General features: G+C 39.1%; 1 protein-coding gene across 1 annotated transcript in view; it reads left to right on the forward strand.

Annotated features, from left to right (window-relative positions):
* Window positions 1-23,369: 23,369 nt before the first annotated feature.
* Window positions 23,370-27,462, forward strand: part of LOC122801411 (extracellular calcium-sensing receptor-like) — a 140,107-nt gene continuing 136,014 nt past the window's right edge. The window contains exons 1-2 of the mRNA XM_044070926.1: window positions 23,370-23,624; window positions 23,820-24,653. Coding sequence (XP_043926861.1) covers window positions 23,370-23,624; window positions 23,820-24,653 — 1,089 coding nt within the window. The remainder of the gene's footprint in view (window positions 23,625-23,819; window positions 24,654-27,462) is intronic.

Raw genomic sequence — 27,462 nt, forward strand, 5'->3', positions numbered from 1 at the left:
ATGGTTTCATACAGATGAATTACTCGCCAGCATAGGATACATTAACTGGAACTGCTGCCGTACTCTTCCATTAAATGATGCTGTCACATATTGTAATGATACATTTTTCTTCATCCTACATGAATATGTCACACTAAGAAACAAAATAATTACAATAAACCCTGCACCATAGGAAACTAGACAAACCAAAATGATAATGAAAAAAAAAGAGACTAAGCTTGGAATACTTGTAACCAAACTAAAACTCAGTCCATTCCTCAAAACCATGAACAATCCCAAAACTCTGCAAAACATATCACCAAACTTGGCAAAAGACATACTATACAAACTTCCAATACATTAAGCAATACAACACCAAACATTTCTGGTCCTCTATCAACAAATATATACATCCTGGCCACACTATCCAACCAACCCCTTCTACGAACTACACTAATGACAGCTCTGCGAGCCAATTCAATACATGTTTTATTAACACAGTAATTTCCCTCTTAAATAATACTACCACATGTAACATCCCACTCCATTCAGAATCAACAAATAATTCCAACACATTTGATTTTGATCCCATCCTCACAACCACCATCATGAAATGCCTTCTCAGACTAAAGCCAACTACACTTGCCCCGACAATCTTCTAGCAGAGTATAGTAAACTTTCAGCAAACATCCTAGCTTATTTAATCTTCCTTCTAATAAACCTCTCCATCACAGAAAACTACTTCCTAAGAACTGAAAAAAGCTTATATCCTATCCCTACACAAAGGTGGTTCCTCTACTGATATCTCCAATTAGAGGCCAATAGCCATTCTGTCAACTCTATCCAAAGGCTATGAACAATGTGTAGAATCCATTCATTCACAACCCTTTCATTCCCATATTTCAACCGGAGTGAGGTCCCACCTACTTACTTCACAAACAACTTACTAAGCCCCACACAGCACAGTTTCCGGCAAGACCATAGTGCTAGAATGATTTATCTCAGCTTTACAACCACCATTAGCAGTAAAGGGAATGCAAGGACCTTAGTATCAGCACTTTTCCTTGACACTGTGCTTCACCAAAACAAATCTATAAATCATCTCTCTTTAGGACTTCAGCTTTCATCTCTCACCTGGTTCAATAGCTACCTCAGAGATAGACTTCAAGCTATAAATTGGGAAAATGACATCTTTCTATTTCTCTCAGAGCACACAGAGATGACTCAATGATCTGTCTTTGATCCCTTGCTATTAAATATTTTCAGAAATTACCTACATATTACAAGTAATCATGTTACCATTATTCAGCATGTTGATAATGCCACACTCATCAGTACTGCCAAAAACTTGCAGCATCAAATCAAAACACAGAAATCCTTCAGCTCCATTTAAACATGTTTTGTAACACTCAGTTACTATCAAACCCTAAGAAGAACAAAACAATTCTATTCACACCTAAGTAATACTGTAATGATAAACCCTTCTTTACCATTACTTCTTCTGACCAAACCAAAATTGAACTTGTAACTCATATCAAACTCCTAGATGTCATCATAGATGATGCAATAAAATTTGACTATCACATAAAGCAAGCCATCAGCATACTCAACTAAGGATAATCATAAGGGGTTCTTTAGTTACATCCATAGCCTAAAAGGTATGACCCAGATTTTAGCCAAGCTGGTAGTTAATGATACCACATACACTGAATATGTGGACATAGCAAACATCTTAGATGACAGGTTCTGTGAAAACTTTACTCCCCTGTTCCCATCACACATACCCCATGACATTCCTTCCACCTGTCCCTCACCTTGTATTTCTAGAGAGCAGGTCATAAATGCCCTCTCTAAGGCCAAAAACACAGCATCCATGGGACCTCATAACATCCCAGGCTGCATCCTACATGGGGTCCAACAAGAATTAGCAATGCCATTGGGTACTATTTTCAATCATAATCTAAACACCGGCTTTATCCCAGCTGAATTGAAAATGGCCACCATTACAGCCTTGCTCAAGGTTAGTGCTTCCACTGACCCCAGGAACTATAAACCTATTAGCCTGACTAACCTTATCAACAAGGCTATGGAGCAAATCATCATGGACTTTATCAACAAAGATATAGGTAATCTCCAAAAACTTGACCATACTCAGTTTGGATTTGTCAAAGGGAGATCATGCCTGTTAAACCTGGTGGACTTCTTTGAGACACTCACCAGAGCACTAGACGAGTGGAAAATGTACATACAGACTACCTGGACTTGGCGAAGGCTTTTGATGCTATTCTCCATTCAGGCATTATTGACAAACTCACCCAGCTAGGTATCAACCCTTATATCATTAGGTGGGGCACTAACTGGCTCACCGATAGAACCCATTGCAGTCAAAATAAGGGAATCCACCTCCAACAGCAGACCCATAACCAGTGGTGTTCCACAGGGATCAGTCCGGGGACTTCTACTATTCAGAATCTATTTCTCTGAAGTACAGGTTAAAAGGTCTGTGGCTGAAAAATTTTGCTGATGACTGCAAACTGGGAGTGGTCACAGAATCCCCAAACAATATCAACATCCTGCAAGAGGGTCTTACGAAAACAAATGACGTGTGCCAAAGTCACGGCCTTAAACTCAATGTAAAAAATGTATTATCATCCCTTTCTGTAAGAGCAGTGTTCCTGCTAGGTATCATATCAATAGAAACACCCTAAGCATGCACTCAGTGGTGAGAGACCTGGCCACACAGGTTGACAGCAACCTTACCTTTGATCACCATGTCTTCATAGTGGTAAGAAGGGCATTCTATATTGCTCATATCGTAAATAAGGGCATTACCTCCAAATAAAAAAAAGTTATAACCACCCTGTACTCTTCCCTCATCAGGTTAATAATTGAGTACAACACCTCTTTTGGTATGTACCTTTCCAGGCAACTGCAGCAATTGGAGAGACCACAGAAGTTCCTCACAAGGAAAATTCAAGGTCTACACCATCTGTCCTATGTGGATCAGCTGAAATCACTGTTACTTTACTCTGTTTCATACAGACTATTCAGAGGCAATCTCTACCTTGTGTATAAGGCAATCTCTTACTCTTCTTTATTGGAAATGCCTCACATCCACAAGTTAAATGGTACCCAGGTTACTCACTCTAAAGACCTTAACCTGGTATGTGACATTAACAGAACCTGCTGGAGGGACAGATTTGTCTCCCAGAGGTTACCACACCTTTGGAACAGACTCCCACTTCATGTCAAACAGAACACCTCACTGGCCCTCTTCAAGTGCTATCTGGACGATTGGATGGGTAACTGTAAATTAACCCTGGGGAGTTCCACTTCTGTCTTTCTTGGACAGGGGCAATAGGAGCTGATTGTAGAAGCAAGGGCAGAACTTGGCTAGACTTGTAAGGGCCCTAGGGCCATTAGCCTAGTAACTTCCTATGATCAGCAAAATTCACAAAAATATTAGCACCCTATGTCAACCTAAACCTTTACTGACTGACCAGGCTAGGCGAACTATTGTCTATACTCTACTGTTACCCTCCCTCTAATACACTGATGCTGTATTTGTCAACCTACAAGATGTCCAAATAAACATGCTAGAAAAATACTACAACAAAATAGCTAAATTTGCAGCTGTGTCATATAGATCCCATCACTGCATGATACTAAAACCAATATATTGATTAGAATTGCTTCATTGTCCAATATTCACACAAATAAAAACTGTTCACAGTCTAGTTCCCCAACCTGCAAAATGGCAAACACTAAAAATCGTACCGAGTCTTACTCCCCATTAAGGCCTCTTCTCTTTACTGCACCCAATTAAATAAAACAATACTGCCGCAAGTGACTCGCTGTATTATCACATCTGTAACATTTTCAGTTCCATTCTCCTCTTACTCAGACAAACCACCAACCTGAAGTCTTTCACGCTTCTACTGATACAACATCTAACGGTCTCATGGCTTTATTCATGGACCACACCTGGCTAAACCTGTCCTTATTATCCACTCATCCCATTCTGCTCTAAAGTGACTAACTGGCCAGTACTCTTCTGTCTTATCCTGGGCTATTACATTTACTTGGCCACATATACTGCACTTTACCACTGTCCTGCTATACTATGGGTTTAAATTTAGCTGGGCTAAACACTCATTCTGATCTACATTGGAAGGATTTCTGATAGCATCGCATTGCCTGTATATCATGGTTATAGTGTTTGTATGCTGACTATTCATATGCATCTTTTTAATGTTTTTGTTTTCTCACTATTTTAAGCTCAGATTATCATTGTTTTTGTCTCATTTTTGTATGCTCAAAATGTATGCATGTTATTTTCTCTATATTTTATAAAACTTTTCTCCCATGGCCTCTGCTGAAAAGGGGTTTTCCACACAGTTGAACTTTTCCAGGCAACAAGAGCAAAACATGGATAAATGAATAAATTAAAAAAATGAATGAATGAACAGATAAATAAATTCATACATACATAAATAAATAAGCCTTGCCTGGTGGGTATGGAGGGTGTTAGATATTGGAGTGGCCGAAAAATAAGATGGCAATCCTTTTCAAAAGTTATTAATATTAAGTTTACATCAGATGTAGGTTGATCATTCATGGTAAATGAACAGGAATCAGATGGTGCATCTCTAACTGAGAGGTGGTTTGTTTCTTTTAAGAAAGCCCTGGAATTCCCAAGTATTACTTTCTGGTGCTTTATGACAAATAAATCATTTGATTTATTTTGTGTGTATTTCCATTCTTTACTTGGTGAAACTTAATGTTCATGGTCCACAGAGAACTGTGCATGTGTTTTAATGGTGGTGGTGCTCAGAGACTTGTGTGTATACTTGCAATGTTTGTGATGCTCAGGGAGTTGTAATTGTTCCATGCTGTCTTCCACTCAGAGAGTAGTTTATTCTACTCTTGAGATAGCCACTGAGCTGGTCTGCCTCTGCCTTTCCTGGTTTTAGATGAGTAGTATTTATTTTGTTATGGCAGAATAATGTTTACGTTTACAAAGGACAGTGTTAAAGTAAACTTGTTCCGGTACTGGAGATTAGTTCATGTTTGCTGGATCAGTCCAAAGTAATGCTTCATTTTCTTGTTCTATGCTGTGTTGTTGTCTTATAGGGCACATTTTATTTATTTATTTTAGTTTGAATTTGCTTAGTAGTATAGCATGTCTGAGGCAAGAACCCATTTATAACAAAGTCTTGGGAAGAAATAGAGAGAAACAAATAGAATAATAAAACAAAGTTTTAGGCACGAAAAATGGACCAACATATGCAGTGGCTAACGAAGTAAGAAAAGTTTATGTTAGTGGTGGACAATCTCAAGGTCTGGCTAGAATAAATGCATATTACTGGATGTGCTGACCTACTGGTTAATAGGATTAGACCATTTAAGACCGTTGTCTGGAAATAACTGCTGTCTGACAGGGTGGGAAGTGGGAGAAATCCATCCTTAGTTTCCCAGTTAAAACAGAAGTCACCCATGAATACTGGGTTCTTGTTAGTAAGCTTGGTCAGTGCTGCTATGATAATACCCTTTAGTGACCTAGAGAAGATTACCTCAGAGACATTCAATGACAGTCCAGTCTGAATTATGATCGCAGATACTGCAGGGCAATTAGTGAACAGCCAATATGACAAGAAGAAGTCCACCTCCACCAGATTGGGGTCCTGTTCTATGACTTTGTTGTACTGTGTATTGTAAAATGATAGAAAGTGAATGTAAACTGTTGGGTTTATGCTAAGATTCTGCTAATCCAACTATGCATGCTTTGCTGGTGTTTCAGATTTCAAGCTCAGCATATTTCTTGGAAATACAGCAAAAACTGCTATAGGCAGTCTCAAACTCTTTCAGAGTAGAGCTACTGTGGTTAGGCAAAATAAATTGGAAGTACCGTAGGGGGAAATAATGAAGGTTTGAACAAAATACAGGTAAAGGTAGAATAGCATTGGATAGGAAATGAGATAATAGGATAAATGAGAAATGTGGGATGCTGTCTAGAAATAAAAAAAAAATATGTGTAAGTAATATTCTTGAGCTAATATTTATTTGTAGTTTTAGATTAAGTAAAATAGCTGAGGGGCATAGATATAGGTTCCAGTGACTATAGAGAGAGGGTGACTTGGTAGCATCATCTGTTTGTTTATATGTATTGTGCAGCAGAATATGGAGAGGAGGAAGAAAGAGCAAAATACTGGGTGCTACTACAGTAATTTAAGAGTATAGAAATTATAAGAATAGCTTAAGGAAGGAATAGCAAGGAAAGAGAAGTAGATGTGGTGAATTATAGTATTGGAATGGACTGGAAAATACAGGAGAGCTGGGATGGGAATGTTTGGAGACAGAGTAGTAATATATGTGTGTAAAAATGTAATGGATTGTTTGTCATTAAAGTGGAAGAGTAAATCTCTTATTACAGGCAAGGTTATGCTCAAATGTGAAGACATGGATTTATGGGAAATGAACATGTGAGAAGAGTGAAGTGAGTTGTGCCTGTGACTCCCAGTGTGACCCAGTAAGTTAACACATACACATTATGGGTAGCGTCGACCAGTGCAGTGATCAAGAGGTGTGACTTATACAGGAAAGAGTGTTCATAGGTTCATAGGTTCATAGGTTCATACTAGGCTATCTGCCCTAGGGCATTTATAAGCCTAGCCAGAGTGTGTTTGGCTTTCGCCACCCATTTTAAATTAATTTTGCTATGCCCTTTTTCGAGGTTAGTATACTGTGCCTCTGTCTAACAGTGACACAGAAGTGATACCCGGGGTAAATCTACGATCTCCCATCCACTCATCAAGATTCCCCTTGAAGAGAGTCAATGAGGGACTCTGCCTAACCTGGACTGGGATTTTATTCCAGAGTGAAGGGAGCCTCTGGGTTATGAATCTGTCCCTCCAGCATGTCCTATTTATTTCAGTGCTGAGGTTCAAGTCTCGGCGTAGCTCGATGGGATTTGGATTTTCTGAGGTGTAGTATGTCCATTAATTCTGGGTTGGACATGGCTTTATACATCAGGCACAGATCGCCTCTGAGCAGGTGGTATGCCACTGAGTAGAGCTGGAGTTTCTTTAACTGGGCAGCATATGGCATCTGTTTGAGCCCTTTGATCCTCTTGGTGAGGTACTTTTGGGGTCTTTCCAGTTGCTGCAGGTGTCTGGTAAGGTACATCCCAAAAGGGGCATTGTACTCAATTATGGGCCTGATGAGGGATGAGTAAAGAGGCACGATGACCTCCCCTGATCTAGATGTGAATCTCTTCATGATTTGGTGGGCTATATAAAATGTTTTTCTAACCACTTTGGCCACATGGTTGTCAAATGAGAGATTGCTATCAACCTGGGTCCCCAGGTCCCTAATTACTTCTTCTGTACTTAATGGATTACCACCTATGTGGTAATTTGTGGGCACTTTGTTTTTGCCAAAGGGGATGACTATACACTTTTGGCGTTTAGCTTGAGGCCATGGCTCTGGCACCAGTCTGTTTCTATGCCCTTTTTGGAGATGCTGTGTCAGCTGGAGAGTCTATTATGGGCCCAGTTTGCAGTCATCTGCGAACTTGTCAGCCACAGTCAACAAGGGTCCCAACACTGAGCCTTGTGGGATGCCACTTGTTACTGGTGTGGAGTCTGACATGGCTCTCCAGCTTCTAAACTATATGTGTCTGTCCTTGAGAGCCAGTTTGCAACCCATCTAGTGACATAGGGTATATATTTTATGCTTAAGCTGGTATAATTAATGCCCGGGTGGGGTATTGTATCAAGGCTTTTGCGAGGTCAATGTAGGCTGTGCAGACCACCTTCCCTGAACTGTAGGAGGATCCAGTGGTAGGTCCCCCCATCTATTTTTATATAAGGTCCATGATGATCCTTTCCCATAGCTTTTGCAGAAAGCTAGTGAGACTTATGGGGCGATAGTTTCCAGGATCCGTTGAGGCACCACCTTTGTGGAGATGGACCACTGTTGCTGTATGCCACTCTTTGGGTACATATCCTGTAGTAAGGCTGAGATTGAACAGTAGTTTTAGGCTTGGGTTTAGCTCTTCTTGGAGTTCATGTAGGACGCAGCCCGGGACACCGTCTGGTCCCATTGATGCTGTGTTTCTTGCTTTGGAGAGGGCAGCTCTTACCCGAGCATCTGAAATGTCAGGGGGGCAGCACTTTGCTGGGATAGATATTAGCCCTTTTGGTGGGGGGGGGGGAGTTTGCACTGAACCTGTCAGCTAGGATGTTGGCAATGTCTGTGGGTTTGGTGTATTTTTTGTCATTTTGGACTAATTCTGAGCATATCTGGGAATTCCCACCCAGGTTCCTAACATAACTAAAGAAAGCCTTGTGATTATCCTTAGTGTCCTGTGCAATTTTTCTCTCGAAGCTGGCCTTAGACGATTTTATGAGTGCCTGTAGTTTTTTGCTAATACTGATCAGAGATGCCTTCCCTTTTTGGGATTTTGCTCTGTCATGTAGTAGCTTCCTCCTTCTATTGTATATTTTGTTTATGGCTGGGGTCCACCAGACAGGATGTCTGCCTTTGGAGGATTGGGTCTTGGTTTTATTTGGGATTGCATGATCCATGCATTCCTGAAGGTGTTCATAGAATGCGTTTATAAAGGATTTTGTGGTCTGGGTCGTATTATCCACAGGCCTGGGGGCTTTGAAGGATTCCACCTCGGTTTTGAGGAGTGTGAAATTTGCTTTAGAGAAGTTTTTCACTGTGGTTTTCTGGGCATGGGGTGGGGTCGGGATATGAATATCCAGTGAGATTAGTTTATGGTCTGATCTTACCAGTGAGGGATACACTTCTGGTCTGGAGCATAGAGTCCCCATGTTGGTGATGATCAGGTCCAGTATGTTTTCCCCTCTTGTGGGAGTGGTAACAAGTTGTTCCATAGCATTTGAGTTTATAAATTCTAGGAACCTTTGGGCTAGGGTGTTGGAGCTAGAGTAATGCTCCCAGTCTATGGTTGGGTAGTTGAAGTCACCCAATATAATGGTGTTTGGAGAGATGTTCATATTTTCCAGTGTTCTCAGGAAGGCCGAGTGGGGTTCTTGGGTTTGGGAGGGTGGTCTGTAGCAGACTATAAACTGGAAGGCAGTTTTACCCACTGTTAGTTGCACATGGATAGTCTCTGATGCTTTGTGCTGTATCACCAACCTGGAGGTGTGGGTATCTTTGACGAATATTGATACTCCCCCTCCTTTTGTGGTCCAGTCCAAGTTTTGGGGCCGAAAATGATACTTGTTAGCATTTAATGTATTTGAGTAAAGTTTGGGCATAAGAATAGTTGTTTACTGATTAAGGCATGTATCAAATATGCTACTCATCTGTGAAGAAGAGATAACATGAAATAGCTTTTTTTATAGTTGATATTGAGCATCTTGAAAAAATGCAGTTAGACAACATGGATATTGTGCTATATGTAACCTGGAGGATTTTATTGCGTCCAGAATTTCATTTCAGCTCATAAGGGCAATAGGATTAAGGTAATTTAAAAATAATGTACTGAATTGTTCTGTATCAGCATCATTTGGTTCATCTAATAGAACATTATGTGCCATATCAAAAGACCGCCAAATAGAAGTAGAACTTATTAACACTACCCAGGTCAGAGATAATGTGGTCTTGTACCTTAATTGAGATAATCTGGTTTATTGATTTCTGAACCTGGATGATAGAGGCTAGGTGTTTTGAAAGTATTTGTAATCATTCAGAAAATTTTACAATTGGGTTAGCTTCTGCCCAAGTTATTTGAGATGGCAGTTCAAGATATAGTTTAGATGGGTCCCTATTAAATTATCGAACGTTTCAAAGTTCAAATGTCATATGGTCGACACCACATGATCGAACTTTGAAAAAATCTAAGGTGAAAGGCAATGGCTCCGCATGTGCAGAATGGGAAAATTTCCCTTTTCTGCACTGAAGTGCAGTCTCAGAGTTGGTATATTTAAGTAGGGGGGTATGGGGGGTGCAGGGAGGCTTGCCCCCCTGCTCAGAGCGTTAAGGTGTTTTTTTATGTTTTTATTATATATTCAAAGATTCAAGTTTCACTCATATGTTGTTGAACATATGAGGTTTAAAATTTTGTAGCTTCAAATATACAATATAGACCCATTTAAATATCTGTTTTTCTATGATAGGATCATACAGTTTAATCATGTGAGCATCCAAAGCTTACATTTTAGAAATTAGATTTATTCATTTCTGTCATTTCTTTTTATTAAAGAAGTTTTGGAAAAAAAGTAGCATCAGATTTCAGACTTTAGAAATGCAAAAGAATATGTTTTTATGAAAAAAGGTAGCATATTTAAGGTGTCATCTAGCTTTTGGTTAAGAAGATCAAGTACTTAATTTGTCTGTATAAAACTTGGGTTAAGAGTTCAGTTCCAATCATTCCAAAATGAATTGCCTAATATGCTGCTAAACACATATGGATATGAGTGTTCCAAAATCTAAGAAGAATAGATAAATGTATCAAAATGAAAAAAAAATGAATTTAAAATTAAGAAAAAATACATATTGAACAGGCTTTGTTGCAAAATAAATAAATACATAAAGAGAAACAAGACTCTTCATGGTGAAGGTAATAGAATAGGGTCTAGTCGACTCACGCTTTCTGTCATTTTCAGTATAAATGTAGATGTGTTTATATTTTGATGTTCAGTTTTAGATTTCTTTATTTGAACTGATTAATGACTATCAGCCACCAGAAATAATTATATACCGATTAGTGAAACTGCTAATATAAACATATAGAGCCCAAAAATTTAATCTGTGCTAAAAAGATGAACAAGCATGCAATAAAAGTATGAGTCTATTCAACAGGGGCTCTCTAAAGGTCAAATAACTGCAATGATGACTATAGTCAATCTTTATTGACAAAACTAAATCATTAGCTGACACTTTGATATGAAGAGCAATGTCAACATGTCAACTTTATTTTTATGTTTGCCAGCAGCAACTCTTTTTTAATGTTTATCCAGCTACTATTTATGCATATGCATTTCTTTTATTCTTATAATGTTTATATCAAACTTACAGAACAGTTGGAAATAGTTTCTCTTATGTGGAACCTAAAGGCAGTACAGGCCTTAGCCTCTGTAAGGCCCAGTTTCAGACATTTCTGGGGGCCACAGAGCCACACTATTCTCCTTCTACAGCCCCACCTCTTCCCTTATTGCACCCCCTTTCCTTCTGTCAGCCCCCACACCACCTAGTGCATGGTAAATCTAACCCTGCCCTGCTTTGCTCCTAACCATAACCCTCTTATATACTTAGAAAGTTGCTAGAATATTATGTTTTGCATTAGTGAGCTTTTTTTTCTTCAGGATATGAAGTCCACAACTCACATGCTTTTCATTATTTAGTGACTGCAATGCACAGCAATGTTCCTGGAAATCTTAACTTTCATGATTAACAGACTAGAAATATGAAAAAAAACTCCAGGACAGTTGAGAGCTACACCATCTGCACACTTACGCACATGCATACATATACATGGGACCATGAACTGCAGCCACCACTTGTATGAGTGTGAATACTTCAGATATCTGCTTGAATAAATAGTCTTTCGGCTTTTCCCGGTTAGGAGTCGCAACAGCGGAACTCCTGTCCGCTTATGATTGGCAGTGGATTTTTATGGTGCTGAGTTGCCAGCCCAACGCCCGACCTTCAAAGAAGGCACGCCCATTCACGCATACACCTACCTGCATGTCTTTATACTTCACTCGACCGCGGGGAGGACATGCAGACTCCACAGAGAAGCCTCTCCAGCTGAGAATCGAATGGGAGAACCTCTTGCTGTGATGTGACAACATTAACTGCCGCACCACCACAAAATATCTGCTTGAATAAATAAATAAATGCGTTGCAACTGGTTGCACTAGATGGTTTTAACAATAACAAGCTGATATATATATATATATATATATATATATATATATATATATATATACATACATATATACATATATCTGGCTATAAATTAAGTTATTTATACATTTATTTGACATGTATTTATTATTAATGTATTTATCTGTTTTGATAAACTGGGACTGGGTCAAAAAATGAGAATGTTCATCTGTAGTTTAACAGGACTCCTGTGTGTGAAATGCTCTGGATATTATCTGCCTTGTATAAGTTTGTCAAATCAAAGCATGTAAAAAGAAATAGAAGATGTGGACATAACTGATCAATCTAGACAACAAGCACTTCCTTATGTTCATAGGTTCATAGGTTGGTACTAGGCTATCATCCCTAGGGCCTATACAAGCCTAGCCATAATAATTCCCTGGATATTTCTTCCCACCCCTGGACCCCTGTCTAGCAGGGTGACTGACATGATCCCAGGGGTGAATTTCCTATCTCCAAAAGGATAAAGTTGTTGACTGATTAAGGCATGTATCAAATATGCTACTCATCTGTGAAGAAGAGATAACATGAAATAGCTTTTTTTATAGTTGATATTGAGCATCTTGAAAAAATGCAGTTAGACAACATGGATATTGCGCTATATGTAACCTGGAGGCTTTTATTGCGTCCAGAATTTCATTTCAGCCCATAAGGGCAATAGGATTAAGGTAATTTAAAAATAATGTACTGAATAGTTCTGTATCAGCATCATTTGGTTCATCTAATAGAACATTATGTGCCATATCAAAAGACCGCCAAATAGAAGTAGAACTTATTAACACTACCCAGGTCAGAGATAATGTGGTCTTGTACCTTAATTGAGATTATCTGGTTTATTGATTTCTGAACCTGGATGATAGAGGCTAGGTGTTTTGAAAGTGTTTGTAATCATTCAGAAAATTTTACAACTGGGTTAGCTTCTGCCCAAGTTATTTGAGATGGCAGTTCAAGATATAGTTTAGATGGGTCCCTATTAAATTATCGAACGTTTCAAAGTTCAAATGTCATATGGTCGACACCATATGATCGAACTTTGAAAAAATCGGCAATGGCTCGCATGTGCAGAATGGGAAAATTTCCTTTTCTGCACTGAAGTGCAGTCTCAGAGTTGGTATATTTAAGTAGGCAGGAGGCTTGCCCCTGCTCAAACGTTAACAATATAGACCCATTTAAATATCTGTTTTTCTATGATAGGATCATACAATTTAATCATGTGAGCATCCAAAGCTTACATTTTAGAAATTAGATTTATTCATTTCTGTCATTTCTTTTTATTAAAGAAGTTTTGGAAAATAAGTAGCATCAGATTTCAGACTTTAGAAAAGCAAAAGAATATGTTTTATTTAAGGTGTCATCTAGCTTTTGGTTAAGAAGATCAAGTACTTAATTTGTCTGTATAAAACTTGGGTTAAGAGTTCAGTTCCAATCATTCCAAAATGAATTGCCTAATATGCTGCTAAACACATATGGATATGAGTGATCCAAAATCTAAGAAGAATAGATAAATGTATCAAAATGAAAAAAAATGAATTTAAAATTAAGAAAAATTACATATTGAACAGGCTTTGTTGCAAAATAAATAAATACATAAAGAGAAACAAGACTCTTCATGGTGAAGGTAATAGAAAAGGGTCTAGTCTTTCTGTCATTTTCAGTATAAATGTAGATGTGTTTATATTTTGATGTTCAGTTTTAGATTTCTTTATTTGAACTGATTAATGACTATCAGCCACCAGAAATAATTATATACCGATTAGTGAAACTGCTAATATAAACATATAGAGCCCAAAAATGTAATCTGTCCTAAAAAGATGAACAAGCATGCAATAAACGTATGAGTCTATTCAACAGGGGCTCTCTAAAGGTCAAATAACTGCAATGATGACTATAGTCAATCTTTATTGACAAAACTAAATCATTGGCTGACACTTTGATATGAAGAGCAATGTCAACATGTCAACTTTATTTTTATGTTTGCCAGCAGCAACTCTTTTTGAATGTTTATCCAAGCTACTATTTATGCATATGCATTTCTTTTATTCTTATAATGTTTATATCAAACTTACAGAACAGTTGGAAATAGTTTCTCTTATGTGGAACCTAAAGGCAGTACAGGCCTTAGCCTCTGTAAGGCCCAGTTTCAGACATTTCTGGTGGCCACAGAGCCACACTATTCTCCTTCTCCAGCCCCACCTCTTCCCTTATTGCACCCCCTTTCCTTCTGTCAACCCCCACACCACCTAGTGCATGCTAAATCTAACCCTGCCCTGCTTTGCTCCTAACCATAACCCTCTTATATACTTAGAAAGTTGCTAGAATATTATGTTTTGCATTAGTGAGCTTTTTTTTCTTCAGGATATGAAGTCCGCAACTCACATGCTTGTCATTATTTAGTGACTGCAATGCACAGCAATGTTCCTGGAAATCTTAACTTTCATGATTAAGAGACTAGAAATATGAAAAAAACTCCAGGACAGTTGAGAGCTACACCATCTGCACACTTACGCACATGCATACATATACATGGGACCATGAACTGCAGCCACCACTTGTATGAGTGTGAATACTTCAGATATCTGCTTGAATAAATAGTCTTTCGGCTTTTCCCGGTTAGGGGTCGCCACAGCGGAACTCCTGTCCGCTTATGATTGGCAGTGGATTTTTATGGTGCTGAGTTGCCAGCCCAAAGCCCAACCTTCAAAGAAGGCACGCCCATTCACGCACACACCTACCTGCATGTCTTTATACTTCACTCGACCATGGAAGGGACATGCAGACTCCACAGAGAAGCCTCTCCAGCTGAGAATCGAATGGGAGAACCTCTTGCTGTGATGTGACAACATTAAGTGCCGCATCACCACAAAATATCTGCTTGAATAAATAAATAAATGGGTTGCAGCTGGTTGCACTAGATGGTTTTAACAATAACAAGCTGATATATATACATATATATATATATATATATATATATATATATATATACATACATATATATATTATTTATTTATTTATTTATTTATTTATTTTTTTTTTTATTTTTTTATTTTATTTGTTTATCGTCCTATCCAATCAGGACATTTCCATTAAAGGCCCACATTGAAGTTAATACAAACAAGTCAAGTTAATACAAACAAAAGTAGTTAGTAAAGAAAGTAAGTAAAAGTAAAATACAAATAGAAATAAGGTTTTAATCTAGATTATACATATATAACATAGGAAGACAGTTACCTAATTCTATTTTTCTTTATGTACAAGGGGAGTTATACTTTAGTAAAACATTCATGAAGAGTATAATTGATTAAGTAAGTATAAACCATATATACATACATATATCTGGCTATAAATTAAGTTATTTATACATTTATTTGACATGTATTTATTATTAATGTATTTATCTGTTTCGATGTACTGGGACTGGGTCAAAAAAATGAGAATGTTCATCTGTAGTTTAACAGGACTCCTGTGTGTGAAATGCTCTGGATATTATCTGCCTTGTATAAGTCTGTCAAATCAAAGCATGTAAAAAGAAATAGAAGATGTGGACATAACCCATCAATCTAGACAACAAGCACTTCCTTATGTTCATAGGTTCATAGGTTGGTACTAGGCTATCATCCCTAGGGCCTATACAAGCCTAGCCATAATAATTCCCTGGATATTTTTTCCCACAATATTTACTTCCCTGGACCCCTGTCTAGCAGGGTGACTGACATGATCCCCGGGGTGAATTTCCTATCTCCCATCCAATCATCAAGGTTGCTTTTGAAGAGGGCCAAGGAGGCGCTCTGCTTGACATGTATGGGTAGTCTATTCCAGAGTATGGGGAGTCTCTGGGTCAGGAACCTATCCCTCCCGCATGTTTTATTCATTGTGGGGACAAGGTTTAGATCCCTGGAGTGTGTGGCTCTGAGGGATTGGGATTTCTTTAAGTGGAGCATATCAGAATAATACGTGTCGACAAAAATGCATCATAGACAGCATACAGTATTTTGGTTTAGTAATTTGAAGGCAAAAAAAAAGAAACACTTCTCTGTAATCATGAAAGTTATCAGAGATATAAACAGTCATTGAGCTGTTTAGAGTGGCTGAAATGGTAAACAACCCTTTCTGACTTTGTATGTATAGGGTGCTTTCTTCAGAAGAATGGGAACTTATTCAATTATTTGGGGCTTAGCTTTACAGCATCAGGTCTAGTACTGTACCCATGGTGTTCACTGCAGAGGGGTGCAGTCTAATTAACAGTACCATCAGGTTCTGTAGGCTAGAACCTGAACTAGGCCCACAGTCCTGATCTTTGTGAGTTTGTCTGGTTCTATTTAGACACTAGCATCTCACATTTGTCTTAAGGACACCCTAATTGCTGTGATTCTGAAGAATTTTCATTTAGAACCTGGCAAAATGTTCAGAGCTACTGCCCAGTCTTTAGCAGGATTTTGAAGAAAATGGATAATATGATACTTGATTCTTACCTTAAGGAACACAGCCTCTACAACCCCCTTTTCTATGGCTTCTGGAAATGTTACTGTAGTAACATCACCCTTACTAGAATTTTTGCAGTTATGGCTTAAGAGCAGGGGTATTACTCAGTCTTGTTTCTCTTTGAACTAAAAGCAGCTTTTGACACAGAGGACAACAAACTTCTTCTTCATCATATAACCAGCTACTGCAATTTCCCATAAACTGCCCTGGAATGGCTTGCATGTATGTCATAAGTCATTTGCATAGCACTGCCTTCTGTATTAGTTTCTCTTTGTGTTTCCCTATGCACTGCAGTGCACCACAAGGTTCAGTCTCCTCTCCCTATCTGCTGTCCCTGGGTGATTTCAATAAGGAGAAGGTAACTGCAGCACCTCTACTATGTCAATGACAATCAGCTGTACCTGATCCTTCCTCAGGACTCTGTGCAAGTCTGGATTGCCTAGTAGAAGATTTCAGATGTAGCCACTTTTGGATGTTTAGAAATCAATAAAAGCTCCATATGGCCATGACAGCTGCCATGGCTGTCAATGATACTGATGAGCATTCAGCATGTAAACTCCTATATTATACATGGGAGCAAAATACTTGCATTTCTGTTCAATGTATATCTTCTGGAACATCTCTGAAGACAGACTGACATTTAGAGACTACTAACCAGCTGCCATATCAGGTATCCTTTGCCATCGGAAGCCGTGACTCTGGTTGTCTCTACTCTGGTATCATTGTGCACTTACTACTCATCCTTCCCCTAGTAAGGCTTCCAGACTGCAAATACAGTCATTTGCAACTCTGGTTATTAACTGCTGCACCATGCTACCATCATGTTACACTGCTCTGTTGCAGCCTTTTCTGGTTCCATAATCTTTAGCATGCAAAGTTTTAGCCCTCATGGTTCTCTCATAGGTTCATAGGTTCATAGGTTAGTACTAGGCTATCAGCCCTAGGGCCTATACAAGCCTAGCCATAACAATTCCCTGAATATTTCTTCCCACATTATTTACTTTCCTGGACCCCTGTCTAGCAGGGCGACTGATGTGATCCCTGGGGTGAATTTCCTTTCTCCCATCCAATCGTCAAGGTTCCTCTTGAAGAGGTCCAAAGAGGCACTCTGCTTGACATGTATGGGCAATCTATTCCAGAGTCTGGGGAGTCTCTGGGTCAGGAACCTATCCCTCCAACATGTTTTGTTTATTGTGATGACAAGGTTTAGATCCCTGTAGCTCTGAGGGATTGGGATTTCTTTATGTAGCATGTCCAACAGCTCTGGGTTTGACATGGCCTTGTATGTTAAGCAGAGATCGCCTCTGAGTAGGCGATATGCGACAGAGTATAGCTGGAGTTATAGGGCATCTGCTTTAGGCCTGTGATTCTTTTAGTGAGCAGATGTCTTGAGAGGTACATACCAAATGGGAATTGTATTCTATAATGGGTCTAATGAGGGATGAGTACAGTGGGACAATGACCTCCTTTTTTCTGGATGAAAGATGAGGTGTGCCACACAGAAGGATTTCCTTACTGTTGTGGCGATGTGGTTATCGAAGGTGAGACCACTGTCCACCTGTGTCCCTAAGTCTCTTATCACACTTTCTGTGTTTAGTGTACTGCCACCTATATGGTAATTCATGGATACATGTTTTTTCCCAAAGGGGATAACAATACATTTCTTGGCATTGAGCTTGAGCCCATGGCTCTGGCACCAAGCATCTGTTTCTGTAAGGCCCTTTTGTAGAGTATCCACATCATTTGGGGATTCAATAATGGCTCCCAGTTTGCAGTCATCTGCAAACTTTGTTAGCCAGAGTCCCTTAGTGTTGACCTGTACTTCAGAGAAGTAGATGCCAAACAAGAGCGGCCCCAGGACTGAACCCTGAGGTACTCCACTTGTCACTTGTCTGGAGCTGGATTTGGTTGGCTACATTTACAGTGTGGGTTCTATCAGTGCCATTTAGCAACCCATTGGGTGACATAGGGATTAATGCCCAACTTAGTAAGTTTATCTATGATTCCAGAGTGGGGGAATGGTGTCAAAGGCCTTGGCAAGGTCTAGATAGGCTGTGTGGACCACCTTACCCTTGTCCATGGCTCTGGAGACTGATATGAAGTCAATCAGGTTCAGGAGACAAGACCTTCACAAACCCAAACTGGGTGGGGCCCAGTGTTTGAAGGTTGCCAATGTCTTTGTTTATAAGTTCCATGATAACACACTTCATGGCCTTGCAGATAAGGCTCGTCAGACTGATGGGATCCAAGGTGGATCCCGGGATAACTATAGCTCTGCCACTCAGTGGGCACGAAACCTGAGGTGAGGCTATGATTAAACATGACACTTAGGTGAGGTGCCAGTTCATATTGTAGTTCATGTAGTACACAGCCGGGATGTCATCTGGTCCCATGGATGCTGTATTCTTGGCTTTAGAGAGTGCATTTTGTACCTGTGATTACTGGAATTTGGCAATCTTCGGTATTGAGATGGGCCATTTAGGGGTGAGAGGGGTGAAGTTGGCACTGAATCGATCTGCCAGGATATTGGCAATATCCTTGCGATCAGTATATTTAATGCCATTCTGTTTTAGCTCAGAGCAGATCTGAGCATTGCCATTTAGATTCTTGACATAATTATAGAATGCTTTGTGGTTGTCTTTGGAATCTTTGGCAATTTTATTTTCGTAACTAGCTTTGGAGGATTTTATGAGGCATCTCAGTTTCTTACTGAGGCTAGTAAGGGAGTTTTTTGCATCCTGGGATTTTCCTCTTTTCTGCAAAAGTTTCTTCCTTTTGTTGTAAAGTTTGTTTATGGCAGGGGACCACCAGATTGGCTTCCTTTTTATGGATGAGAGCATTTTGATTCTATTTGGGATGGCACGATTCATGCATGAGTGGATGTGCTACAGTGCCGTAGTGTAGGATTCAGCAGTTGAACTTTCAGTTCCGTCTGCATGGGTGTCATAAAGTTTGGCAATCACTTCTGACTTGAGTAGCATGAAGTTGGCTTTAGAGAAGTTTTTTATGGTGGCTTCTTTACTGGGGGGTGGGAGTGGGATGTGGATGTTAAGGGTGATTAGCTTATGGTCAGACCTGACTAACGAGGGGTGACCATAGGTATGGAGCATTGATTTCCCATGTTGGTAATGACCAGGTCTAGGATATTGGAGCCCCTGGTTGGACTATGGATTAGTTGATCCAGGGCGTTGGAATTTATGAATTCAAGAACAAAGGTCTTGGGACATGAGTAGTTTTCCCAGTTAATGGTAGGGTAGTTAAAATCACCCAGTATTAGGGTGTTTGGTTCTATCTTAATATTTTCCAGTATGTTTAGAAAGGTGTAGTGAGAATCTTGGGTATGGTGGGGATCTGTAGCAAGCTACAATTTGGATTGCAGTCTTACCTAGTGTTAGTTGCACTTGGAGAATTTCAGACACATTGTGTTGGCCAACTAGCCTGGTGGTGTGAATATCCTTGGTGAATATTGACACTCCTCCACCTTTAGTGTTTCGGTCCTGGTTTGGTGACGAAAAGTGTGGTAAGAGTTGTAGCCTGGTATTGCAGGGGTGCTCTCTGGAGCCTTGAACCAGGTCTCAGTTACTGCACAGATATCGATGTTCTCCATTTTTAGGAGTGCCTCGAGAGAGTGCATTTTGAGGTTTAGACTTCTAGCATTGAGTAGCATTACCTTCAGATTTTGCATGCTTGTACCTGTTATGGTGGTGGTTTTGTCCTTTGAAGTTTGCCTAAAAAAGGCACTATAGGGGTGGCAAGAACCTTAGCCAGTAACCTGAATCCCAGGGGTGACAGGTGCAGACCATCTCTGGCAAAGCATCGTGGTCTGTCAATCATGTCATCCCAGGCAGACAGATACTGGATCCCTCTCCATATAAAATATGTGTGTCATAGTATTCCGACAACGCCTGCTGCTCTGCTACATATGGGGGTCCTGAGGGTGTGGCTTTTGGAACTGTCTTCTTTCTCTATGAGACTCTTCAGTTTTTAAAAAGATTACTTAAGTTGCTTCTTGAGGCATCTCCACTTTGCATCTTTAAGAGGTTCCCTAACACCCAGTTCTTTAGTGTTGCTTTTCATTATTTGCCTTGCATCACTGAGCATGTTTATGTTATTTTTGTTTCTTTTTATTTAGATGTATTACTGCTTAATTTTAAGCAGTATGATATAATCAGTCTGCAGGGTAATGTGACCTTCTTGTCCTGCTTACTGAACATTACTTATCATTAAATTCACCGACAAGACCACTGTGTTCTTTTTTCCTAGAAAACTCTGCAAACTTGCAGCATTAGACGATATGGAAAATACATGCCCCTGAAAAGGAATGAACTTTACTGTTTTAATACAGGGCATTCACTCTCCAAAAGACATGCAAGTGCAGTCGATAACATTAGTAATGTGTTTTGTAACATTTATGTATTTTATGTCTTGAGTCATTCAACTTGTTTAATAGCACAACAAAGAGAAGACAGCAGATGCACTATGTAATCTAATCTCATAGTTAAAATCACTAGTACATTTATACCACAATGGTAGATATTGGCACCAGGATTCACAGACTTCAATGCAGAAAAATGATTAGTTTCTTTAAAGGAACAGAGCACTTCCAACAAAGGCATTTGTCAGTCTTGTTTCACTTTACATATACCCTCAGACTAGTGTAAAAGTTCAGGTCTTACTGTACTGTTATTGCATAACAAAACAACTGAGGGCCAGTATGAAAATGTTAACTCTCACTTTAATGGGGGCATTCATAAATAAACTGTAATGTATGCACCTTCTTGTATAAGTTGTAGTAACCTATTGGTATTAAACAATGGCCCTAACACAGTGATGCACTGTGCTCTTACACTAAGGTATGCATCACCACATAGGGCTGGCTCTGAAGCCATGCTAAATGCTAATGAAACATTTTGGGAAGATGCATATGCTAATTAGCCATGTGGTCTCGCTTCTGGAACTGCCTCCAAGAAGACATCTGTGCAGAGAGTGATTTGAAAAATTGCTTAGTCATGCAGATCAGTATAGTTGGCACCACCATGTTGCAGTAGTGGCCATTTTCAACTATGTAACACAAGAGGAGCATGGAGAGCAAAGGGGAGGCACTGAACACAAAGACTACTCTAACCAGAAGTGCCATAATGGTACCGACAGCAGTACAGGAACTGGGGATGGGGATGGGGAAAGTACTAGACACCAACAATTGCTCTAAGTGTCATAACAGCACCAACAGCAGTACAGGGACTCGGGGTGGGGCAAACAGTAACTAGTAGTTACTAATCTGCTTCTTATGTCTGGGTACATCTGTTTTGTTGCTGGACAGATGCCAGCTCAAGTAAGGAAACTGGTTATGCAGTTCATTGACTTCTTCAGAATTAACATGCAATTCTATCTAAGAAATGAGATATGCCATCCCCCAGAAGAAGTGGCATATTCTTATTGACTGAAAGGCATAACATTAAATACTCCAATGATTCCAGTTCCTGCAAAATAGAACTTAGAAGAGTCACTTCAAACCTGCACTAGCCTGGTACAAAGGAACAGGTGGACTTTCTGTTGCTTGTTTTTAGCTCTGCAAAGGGTGATGCACAATAATGCACACGCATCTTTGATTTTGTACTGTTAAATCTGCTGCCCTTCTGCTTCAATGATTTTTTAAATTGTTTATTTTCTGCTAGATTTAGTTTGCCCCAAGGTGCTTCTTATTTCTCACTAGAAAATAAAGCCTGGGATCAGAGTACTAAATAAATACCTGTATTTCAGTCCTGTTACCAGTATCAGTTTTTGGACAAAACCTAATCAGTTCTGTCAAAGTATATTGTTATTGCATGAAGTATCTTTTTTAGCTAAAAGCAGAATGAGGAAGTTCTATTTACATTTGATATGGATGATTTTTCCAAGTTTTTTAAAATGTTATACTTGCAATTTAGAAGGAAAGAAAGTGAAGCTTCAAAATTTAAATTCTGCGACAGCAAGCCTCTTTGAAAATGGGGACATAGTAATAGGGGGTCTGTTTCCTGTTCATTTTGGGGTTTCATTTCAGTATCCATCATTCACAAGAAAGCCAGAACCTTTCAAATGCACCAAGTAAGCACAGACTATAATACTTTAGGTTACATTACTGACTTGGGCATTTGGTGTGCAAATATTTATAAATATGATGCCAGATTTTTTTTCCGTTATCGTAGTCATGCTGTGTACTTTTTAAGATAAACATTGCCATTTGAGAAATATTCTGGATTACATGTCATTTTGTGTTTGCTTGTCTTGTGTTTGTAAAATGAGAATAATAAACTTTACTATGTATTCACAGATGATTTAAATGTAGTTGGATAACTTGGCAAATACAGCATGTAATTCTAAGGCCATGTATTTGTCAGCGCTACATTAACACACATAGATACCTGTTGCATTATATTTACTTGTAAAACAAATTCTCTCCAGTGTTTATTAGTAGTATCGATTACCAAGGAAATGACCTTTTGTTGTATATCTAAATGTCTTCCTAGTTTTCTTCATTGAGGTGGAGCAATAATAAAGAAGACAGATATCAAAGGTATAGAAAAAGGGAGACAGGCAGACCGACAGACATTGTAACATAACAAAATATGGAAGAAAAAGTGAGACAATGAAGAGGAAGGTGGACAGAGAGAAGAAGTTAGAGGCAGAGAGAGAGGGAGAGGGAGAGAGAATGAAAACAAGGCATCTATTTAAGAATGTTGTCATATTCTCTGCTGCTTCCATAAAACGTAATTTATTTTCAGTAGTGTAGGAAACAAAACCTAAATCAACTTCTCTGTCAAGTTTAGAAAATGTGAAATGCTATAACAGAGCATTGCTTCACTGACATTACTAAGCAGACAGTAATTTGGGAATTAAGACTGAATTCTGAAAGTTTGGTGGCAAAAATCACTAGTTTTACATAAACTATTAAACTATTATATTTTTTTTGATGCAGTTTTAGTCCCAGATCATATCGTTGGGTGCAGACAATGATCTTTGCAGTTAATGAGATAAACCAAAGCCGTCTTCTGCTTCCAAACATTACCGCTGGTTATAGGATCTTTGACACTTGTGATATTCCAAGTGAGGCACTGAGAGATGCTCTCATTCTGCTGTGTGCGTTACAAGACACCAGTGGGGTTGCAACAGCTGGATTCGCTCCTGCTTCTTCTGTGATTGGTGATGCCAGTTCATCTGCTTCTTCTGTTATTTCAAGAACTCTCGGCATCTTTCATGTACCTGTTGTAAGTGTAATATTCAGGATCTGAGTCACTCATTTTTGCCATCTTGTTTTTGAATGTTTACAGGCACTTCCATAATGTCTGCTTATATAGTACATTTATGCAAACACACTATAGCCTAAAATTAAATAATAAGCTCTTTTCATGTCAAGTTTCAAACACAGTATCTAAAATATAGTATAAATATGTAATTTACAGGTCAGCTACTTTGCATCATGTGCATGTCTAAGTGACAGAAATCAGTTTCCAACATTTTTCAGAACAATGCCCAGTGATAAATTTCAGGTCATAGCTATAGTTAATCTTGTTAAAAAATTCCAGTGGACGTGGATAGGAGTACTTGGATTTGACAATGACTATGGGCAGTTTGCAATTCAGTTATTTCTTGAAGAAATTATAAACTTGGGTATCTGTGTGGCTTTTACGGAATTTTTACCTGTCACTGACAGTGCAGAGAAAATTCTTCAGATAGTAAATACTATTAAGAAATCTTCTGCCTCAGTTATCCTTGCTTTTGCTGGGGAGAGTGGACTGGCTCCTTTACTACGAGCAATGAAACACGAGGATATAAAACACATGCAGTGGATTGCAAGTGAGGCTTGGGCAACATCTACATTCCTGTGGAATTCTGGTTTCCAAGGCATCTTAATTGGAAGCCTTGGCTTTGCTATTCAGAGAGCCGAAATTAAGGGACTCAGAGATTTTCTTTGTAGTCTACATCCATCTCAGCATTTTACTCATCCATTCATAGATGAGTTGTGGGAAGAAGTATTTAACTGTACATTAAGAGTGAATGAAAATATAACCATGCAAAATATATCAAGTTTAAGGAGAAAATGTACTGGTCTGGAGAGTCTGGAAGAAACTGTTAATGTGTATTCAGATGTTTCACAGCTCCGCGTTTCTTATAATATTTATAAAGCAGTCTACTTTATTGCTCATGCACTTCACAGGTTATGTGATTGTAGAAATGACACAGGCTCTCTCCTGATGGGGTTTAGTAAATGTGTTACAAGCCTCCAACCCTGGCAGGTAAGCAATATGATATGTGTTTATTATCACAGATCTTTTGTTACTGTGATTTTAATAATATGTTATCTATTATACAACACACACACACACACACAAACATGCACGCACACATATGCACATTGCTTTACTTTAATATTAAGATATGCTTAGTCATAACTCCATATTTTAATTTTAAATGTTTGAGTATAGTTATCACAGAATCATTGTTTAGTCGAAGCATTCATGTCAGTGTCATATGGAAAGTATTTATTTTGGCTGTATACAGAGTGCTATGGAAGTAAATAACAGTAAATGTAGAGCAGAGATGAAAATGTATCCCATTGGTGCAGTCATGTTTTTTCCATTGCAGAACCTACAATGGTGGTAATACAGGCTTATTTGACAGGGCATGAGCTAATGACATAATTAGCTTGGGGGGTTTCTGATAACATTAAAACCTGTGTTGGTTACATCTCTTGTAATCATTTTAAATAGAGTTGCTTGCTACTGAGATTTGTCTGCATACATCAACTGGACATAAGCTGATTTAAGTATATTTCCGGCATTTTATTGTGGTTTTATCATTTGGACTGATTCCTCAGATCTAGCTCTGTTGATACTGTCTTCTCCACCCTATTCTTGGTTGTAGTTTAAATTTGGTGGCTTTTGCAGTGCCCGCCCCACTGTAGATTTGATCTAGGATACTCCCCCAGTCCCATCTCTTTACCACATTCTATCTAATAAACCCTTTCTGCACTTGCTTTTAGTCCTTTTTAATTTAATTACATTTTTTTCATACTGTGTGTGGACTAATATTGCTACATACTCAAGTGTGCCAGCTTGCACTGCATGTGAATTGTTTTTATAGCATTTACTGTCTGTTTTTTTCCTTGTCTCTGTAAAAAAAAAAAAAAATCTCTTGTTTTCCTGCCTTACTGAACTAGAGTAGTCCAGTTTCAGAGTTGCTGATCCCTGGGCTTTGTTTTTAGTTCCTGTTACTGATCCATTGCCTTATTAGGAAGGAGGGAAGTTTCTTTGCTTACCAGTGGGAGTGGGAAGCACTGAGCAGCCTTTTTGTCCGATTTGGTGAAGTTTCAGCCAGAAACTAGTAGTCCATTGGTCGTTTTGGGCCAATTCCTAGCTCCTTTCAGCCCCCTGCTATAAAACACACTAAACGCGCGTTTTCCAGCTTGCACCAACTCAGCACAGATCCTCGTGGTGGCCTGCAGAGTGATCCAAGCAGCAGACAGCTAAAAGAGTGACTTTCTACCAGATATAAGTATTTTTTGTGGCTTTCCCACTGTTATTAAGCTAGCGACTGCATTTCGCCTGTTTTACTGCTACTTTAAGTGATTTCTGCATTTTACACTGTTTATTGCACTTTGAGTTACTAATTGTTGCAAATTGTTTCTGTAGGCTACACACTAAAGTGCGCTAGCCGATTTACAGCATTTATAGCATTTACTGTCTGTTTTTTCCTTGTCTCTGTAAAAAAACAAAAAAAAAAAAAAAAAAAAATCTCTTGTTTTCCCGCCTTACTGAACTAGAGTAGTCCAGTATCAGAGTTGCTGATCCCTGGGCTTTGTTTTTAGTTCCTGTTACTGATCCATTGCCTTATTAGGAAGGAGGGAAGTTTCTTTGCTTACCAGTGGGAGTGGGAAGCACTGAGCGGCCTTTTTGTCCGATTTGGTGAAGTTTCAGCCAGAAACTAGTAGTCCATTGGTCGTTTTGGGCCAATTCCTAGCTCCTTTCAGCCCCCTGCTATAAAACACGCTAAACGCACGTTTTCCAGCTTGTACCAACTCAGCACAGATCCTTGTGGTGGCCTGCAGAGTGATCCAAGCAGCAGAGAGCTAAAAGAGTGACTTTCTACCAGATATAAGTTTTTTTGTGGCTTTCCCAATGTTATTAAGCTAGCGACTGCATTTTGCCTGTTTTACTGCTACTTTAAGTGATTTCTGCATTTTACACTGTTTATTGCACTTTAAGTTACTAATTGTTGCAAATTGTTTCTGTAGGCTACACACTAAAGTGCTTAGCCGATTTACAGCATTTATAGCATTTACTGTCTGTTTTTTCCTTGTCTCTGTAAAAAAAAAAAATCTCTTGTTTTCCCGCCTTACTGAACTAGAGTAGTCCAGTTTCAGAGTTGCTGATCCCTGGGCTTTGTTTTTAGTTCCTGTTACTGATCTATTGCCTTATTAGGAAGGAGGGAAGTTTCTTGGCTTACCAGTGGGAGTGGGAAGCACTGAGCAGCCTTTTTGTCCGATTTGGTGAAGTTTCAGCCAGTAAATAGTAGTCCATTGGTCGTTTTGGGTCAATTCCTAGCTCCTTTCAGCCCCCTGCTATAAAACACGCTAAACGCGCATTTTCCAGCTTGTACCAACTCAGCACATATCCTCGGGGTGGCCTGCAGAGTGATCCAAGCAGCAGAGAGCTAAAAGAGTGACTTTCTACCAGATATAAGTATTTTTTGTGGCTTTCCCACTGTTATTAAGCTAGCGACTGCATTTCGCCTGTTTTACTGCTACTTTAAGTGATTTCTGCATTTTATACTGTTTATTGCACTTTAAGTTACTAATTGTTGCAAATTGTTTCTGTAGGCTACACACTAAAGTGCACTACATGATTTACAGCATTTATAGCATTTACTGTCTGTTTTTTTCCTTGTCTCTGTAAAAAAACAAAAAAAAAAAATCTCTTGTTTTCCCGCCTTACTGAACTAGAGTAGTCCAGTTTCAGAGTTGCTGATCCCTGGCCTTTGTTTTTAGTTCCTGTTACTGATCTATTGCCTTATTAGGAAGGAGGGAAGTTTCTTTGCTTACCAGTG

Source organism: Protopterus annectens, chromosome 4.part1, assembly GCF_019279795.1.
Source record: "Protopterus annectens isolate FY-2018-M chromosome 4.part1, PAN1.0, whole genome shotgun sequence".
In the NCBI taxonomy this organism is placed as follows: Eukaryota; Metazoa; Chordata; order Ceratodontiformes; family Protopteridae; genus Protopterus; species Protopterus annectens.